At 33.4% G+C, this 6219-nt stretch overlaps 1 protein-coding gene across 1 annotated transcript; it reads right to left on the bottom strand.

Moving 5' to 3' along the window:
• LOC138317880 (uncharacterized) lies at positions 1-3864 on the bottom strand. Its single transcript, XM_069259854.1, has 4 exons — positions 3730-3864; positions 2510-2599; positions 2143-2347; positions 1-1120 (listed from the first exon to the last, which is right to left on the bottom strand). Exons 2-4 carry the CDS (start codon positions 2537-2539, stop codon positions 750-752), a joined length of 606 nt encoding a protein of 201 aa, XP_069115955.1. The 5' UTR covers positions 2540-2599; positions 3730-3864; the 3' UTR covers positions 1-749.
• Between the last annotated feature and the right edge of the window lie 2355 nt (positions 3865-6219).

The raw sequence follows: 6219 nt of genomic DNA, 5'->3' as shown, positions 1-6219 counted from the left end.
TTAAAACATAGTATGGTAATTAAAAAGGTTAGAAATCAAATACTTATCTGATATGAACAAAGATATTAATTGTCATATTTTATGTTAATCCATTCGAGTATCTTCATCAAAATATTGCCAACAGATTTTACGTTCGAAAGAGAATCATCTTAAACTTACTCGACCCTGGAGGCTCATTTTAGATATATGTTCATTTTTTGATTTCAGTGGTTTTGTGAAACAGTGATTTTATCTAAGGGTAAAAAAACATTGAATGTATGCATTAGAAAAAAAGTTTGAAATGAAATGCAAATTTCTGGAGAAAAATTAATGCCACTAAAAATCTGTAAATTAATAATGTCATCATTTTAAAGAAATACGGTAAGCACGATGAACAATATAAAATGACTCCAAGATAACAAAGGAAAAACGTAACCAAGACACAAAAGAGCAACGACAAGTCTAAATAGAATAAAATTTGTAAATAATGGTTTAGATTTAATATTTTTTGTTCTATTGTAACGATGATATCAGTATTTGTTGAAGAACATGATATAGTATGTGTTGTTCTACGTAATGTCCTTCGGCAATATGAAGTTAGACTTGTTCTTTGCTTTATAGTTTAGATATTGGGTCCAGTTCGAAAAAGGAGAAACTGTTTACTATTTCGGAGCATCTGAATCTTTATGCGTTTTGTTATATTTTAGGCTTTTTCTTTCTTTATTCCTTTTTAAACACATATTTCCAGTTTTGTGAAATTTAAGATGTGATTATATTCCCATATATGATAGGCTATGAGTTTGGAATACTATTCCTTTTTTGTATCTATTGCTCTTTCTAGTTTTTACCTCTAGTATGGAACTGGGCACTAAAACATCAATACATCTGTCTGCCTCTTCACAATTGTTTTTGTTCACAAGCTCTTTTAATTCGTCTTGGAACTCCTTTTCAGATTTACCGACCCCACTGATGATTCGGGGCTCGCTCGATTTAGAGCCATCAAACGAGCTGACGTGTGCCTCAATTTCCTTGCCTTTTGTAATGCGACACATACAGTGGGTACAGGGACGGGTTAACACTGGAAGGACTTTTCTTCCTATCAGTAAATTAAGGAAACTACTTTTCCCAGCACTGGTTTCTCCTTTAAATATAAATAAAAAGCACGTAACATCATTATGCAAAATAGTTGTAATAACTTTTTTTTCAAAATCGAATACGCAAATTCTGTCTATTTTACAAGGCACTGAGTTTGGTAAAAATAAATATCAAAATGTAATATTTGGTGGTGTTATCCTGAGTTTTCGAATGCATATGAATAGAAACTTCTTGACTGACGTTGTTGATTTAAATTACTACATGCATTTAATACAAAACATTGTTTATTTGTACAGAAAAAGAATTTAAGAAGTTGTTTAAGTTAGTATCATATAGATAGAGAATACATGGTTATTATCTTACAGTACAAGGTTTATTTTGGTGCGAGACTTAGGAAAGCCGAGATGATGAGGCTTTGCCGAGTCATCTCGGCTTTCTGTGTCAAGCACCAAAATAAAACTTGTATTGTAAGATATTAACCGTGTATTCTGTGTATCCTGCAACCATTATAGCATTCAAAACAAAAGCAAATTGACAGTTATTTACTTTGTTTCGCTCGAAGCGAGACGCTTCTTTGAAGTAAAGATTCATTCACTAAACCAAATGAGAGTGTACTTCTTTTTACTGCCGGGGGAAAATAAGCGCAATCACAAACAGTATCCGTAATCCTATTCAGTGTGATTTGTCACTGAAACAAAATGAAAATACTCAAAAAACAATAAATACCATTAAAGAATTACTTCACAATACACATTTTTGCCATGAGTCAAGACAAAGACGACATCGCCATATGAGATTTTCGATATCGTAAAAATGACCTCATTCCGGTTAATATGACGTCACGTTTTAGCGGGACTGAATGCCGTTTCATTCACCGGAAGGTTCAAGTTCTGGATCAAGTAAGAAAAAGTCAGATATGGAACAAATTCACGTAAACGTATTGACGGATAAAGCACAAGTTTATCCGGCAGTAGTTATCTGTCAGTATGTGGGACAGTTGCAGGATAAATATATATATTAAAAATGAAATCATGCTATCCTTTATTTAGAAGGTAGGTAATTAGTTACCAATGACAAGAATTGGTCGGATGGCTTCTTTTAGATCGATGATGGCTTGACGCACATGTTCAAAGAATTCAGGATCAAATTGCAGTACATTTTCCCTGACCATTGAAATACTTTCTGCATAAAACGCTAAGTGGTTGTAAATATAAAGTAGTAGTGCGCAGTCTCTGTCATCTTTCTCTAGTGATTGTTTCAGCTTTCGTTGGAACTAGATACAATACAAAATATAAATAAGGAAATCAGTATTCGTAATAGTTCAATGAAGTATTATAATCAATACAATTTCTATTATAGATTGTCATATATATTCATAGATAATATAATTCAAAATCGTTTTTTTGGGGAAAAGGAGGAGAACATGTTGATTTACCTCTGTTTCTGTGACAGCTACTTGGACCATGCTGAGAGTTTTAAACAGTCGACCAGCAACGTGATGCAGGGCACCCTAACTTTAAACTTTCTGTAATAACAAAGTTATTAATTTATAATAAAAGTTGTTAATATATGATTGTAATTCTTGTATGAAATATAATATATCAAAATATTCAACAGTATTTCATTAATGTAAGAGTCTGAAATTCACTTTCTTAGCTAAACTCATATGTTCAGACAGGAAACCTGTATGACATATTTAAAGAATATCAAAAATCTTACTCACATGCTCAGGCACAAAATTGTACGACGTGTTTGACGAACACCAAGTAGGATATTTACGATTAAATAGTTTTAAAAGGAAGAAATTTAATCAGGTTAAACAAGGCGGTCCAATAAGCTACATGTATGTATGCATTATATGGTTACCTGTGGTCTATCAAATGCAACAATTGTATTTGAAGTCATTCCCAGTTTCATTTTAGATTTTATCCAGGATGAACATACAACCGAGTTCTTTCTTCACCATGTAAACTCTTGTCGTGAGCTCATATTGTATATACTAGTAATCAATAACATGTCGTGCTTATGTCTGTGCGTTATCTAAAGTAAAGACACAACTATACGGAATGTTATTCTTATACAGATCAGCGATCAATAATTTGAAGGGACCTTTGACCTATGAACAAAACATTAGCTTGATTTCGTATGGCGAGAAAAAAACGATCACCATATATGGACGAACCCCAATCGAATACCAAGAAGCGTCTTATCGTGTGAGGTCTAAGTTTACCTATCTCGTCCACGTACATAACACACATACGTCATGTTACTATGTACATCCACAGTAAGACTGAACCTTAGACAGAACACTATAAACACATTCACTGTTAAACCTTATAATATGTCAGATACTGTATAACATGAAATATTCGTGGGTAATTTCTGTCGTGGTTTGAAGATTTGATATAATTTCGTGGATTGAGATATTCGTGGTTCCGATGGAACAAAAGTTACGATGATATAAAAACCAAAATTCGTTGTTTTTATTTTCGTGGTTTTACGGCAACGACGAAAACAACAAAAGTTTCTACAGAATGAACATTTCATTTTATCCTGATGGTTGTCTAAATAGATATTTTGTAACCTGACAAAATTGTAATTTGAACAAAAATTTGGGGTGGGGGGGGGGGGGAATGAGCAAATGTGTTGATTTACCTTTGTCTTTTTTATTGTTCCTTATCTCGTGCTGACAATTTTATCCAGTCGATCTGAAAAGTGATGAAATGAACCCTATATTGAAAACATTCTTTAATTCAAATGTATTTATTTGTTATACATGTAGTTCATATGTCATTGCAATGCAATTTCTTGACTCACATATATGATATCAAAATAATTCATTCATGAAAGATTCAGAAACTCAATCTCATTTTTAACTTAAGCTTTTTCTTAAACTTACATCTTCAGGTACGACTGCATAACCAAGAAGCCTATTTAACCGATCTAACAATTTTATAGGTAATAAAGTAATATAATTATATTCAATATACCCCATACACCGATTGCATTTTAAGCTATTTCATGGGTTTCTGACCATTTAGATCGGACGCCAGGTGAACATACAACTGAGTACTTCCTACACAATGTAAACTCTTTTTCTCATTGTATATCCAACGAACATTATGTCTGTGCATTTATCTAAAGTACAGTAAAACCCCATATAGCTCGAATAGCAGGGAACCAGATCAATAGTTCGAGGAATACAAGGTATTCGACTCATCCGAGTTTGGTCACGATCGATTATCCACAGTCAAATTGCCTGCTCTGAAACTATGACAAACAATGCATGTCAATGGCGTTTTAATTACCGTAATTTCTAGCATTTTGAATTTTTTCGAAAGTGGTTTTTGATAGCAATATCAAATTGAAAACATATGTATAACATAAAAATAACAATTTCCCAAGGGCCGAACACCTGTTCGAGGAATATATGGTTTAATACTATGTATTTGATGAAAAGGGGATGATTCTGATTCGAGGAATAAGGGATATTCGACGAATAACTGTTCGAGCTATATGGGGTTTTATAAGGACATGGTCGCGACCATGCAATCAGTTCCACGAATAGGTGTATTCGAGGAATGGGGGTTCGAGTTAGAGGGGTTATACTGTATAAACTCGTCCCTGCAGAATGTTATGCTAAACAAAGACAAACTCCTTCCTTGTAGCAAGAAGCGTCATATTGTGTTCATAGAACGGTTGAGTTAAATTTGAGTTTACCTACCTTATCAACTTACGTTACCTGCTGTTGCTATGGACATCAACAGACTTAACATCCTTCAAGACTTTGTCTGATACATTTTTCTAAGGTTACTTCTGAAATATCATTACAAAATAACTTTCCAACAGTCGTTGACATTCTACTCCATAATTATAAAAGAAAAATCGAATTTACAAAAGTCGATATAAAACATACCTGAGATCTTTATCGGTCGCCTCGTTCTCGTTTTCCAGGTAGCGTAGTGAATACAATCACCGGTTAGTTTAGATACGTTATTCGAATACCTGCTCGCAAGGGCAGATTACTCTGTAATATACAAATCCAGAATATCTTTAATATTATGATATCTATAAATATCATAAACAGCAGCAACCTTACTAGAGGTATTCGGTGGATATTGATAAAATATTTTATTTGTCTTCAACAATTTTTTATGTATACTCAGTATAGATCAATACACTGTAGTGACCATCTTATTTTCCCACATTGCCAATCATTATGTAAATAATTCGAAAATCATTCAAATACATTACCTAAACTGTTTTCTTCTCGCAGAACTGAAATGTATTATGTTTCCGTTTTATGATTGCACTTGAGCATATAATTACTATATATATGTGTGCTCAAAATCCCTAATTTTGAGTAGTAAACATTTGAGATGTTGTTGTAAGTTCGTAATGGTTTTTTTCTGATTCTACCAAAAGTAAAATATCCTTTTATTGTCAGTGGAAACAATTAATTACCGATTACAAGGTCGGTTTGTTTCGGTTAGTTATCCTTCTATGCACACATTCAAAGAATGTTGGATTAAATTGCAGAACATTTGCCCTGACTAATAAACTGCTTTCTGCACATTGTTGACCTAGTTGTAAACATCGACAAGTAGTTTGCAGTCGATGCCATTTTTCTTTAGTAATTTCTAGAAATTATCTCAGCTTTCGTTAGAGCAAGACATAAATAATACACATGGTAACTGTATCATCAAAATAATTTCTGGCACGGATTGTCATGTAATGATATAACTAATATGATTAAAAATCTTATGTGAATTCATCGGTGAAATTTGGGGGAAATGAGGAGAACATGTTGATTTACCTGTGTTTCTGTGACAGCTTCTTGGGCCATGATGACAGTTTTAAACAGTCGACCATCAACGATGCAGGACACCATATGAAAACATTCTTTAATCCAAATGTATTGATTTATCTTAAATATGTGATTGCAATGAGTAACCTTTGTTAATGACATCCCCTTATCGCTTAAATAGATGGCGCTCTAGACGTTGCGATCCAAGTGCATTTCCGGTTTCGGTAAAGATGGTATAAACACGCCTGTTAACTGTGCAGTGTATGCAACTGAAACGAACGTGCTGGGCATCAATTCCTGATGTTCGCCGAGATGTAAGAGAAAAAACAAATTCTGCT

The sequence above is a fragment of the Argopecten irradians genome, chromosome 3, assembly GCF_041381155.1.
Source record: "Argopecten irradians isolate NY chromosome 3, Ai_NY, whole genome shotgun sequence".
NCBI classification, from domain to species: domain Eukaryota; kingdom Metazoa; phylum Mollusca; class Bivalvia; order Pectinida; family Pectinidae; genus Argopecten; species Argopecten irradians.
Note: the sequence above shows the minus strand (reverse complement) of the source record. Positions and strands in the feature narration are given on the sequence as shown.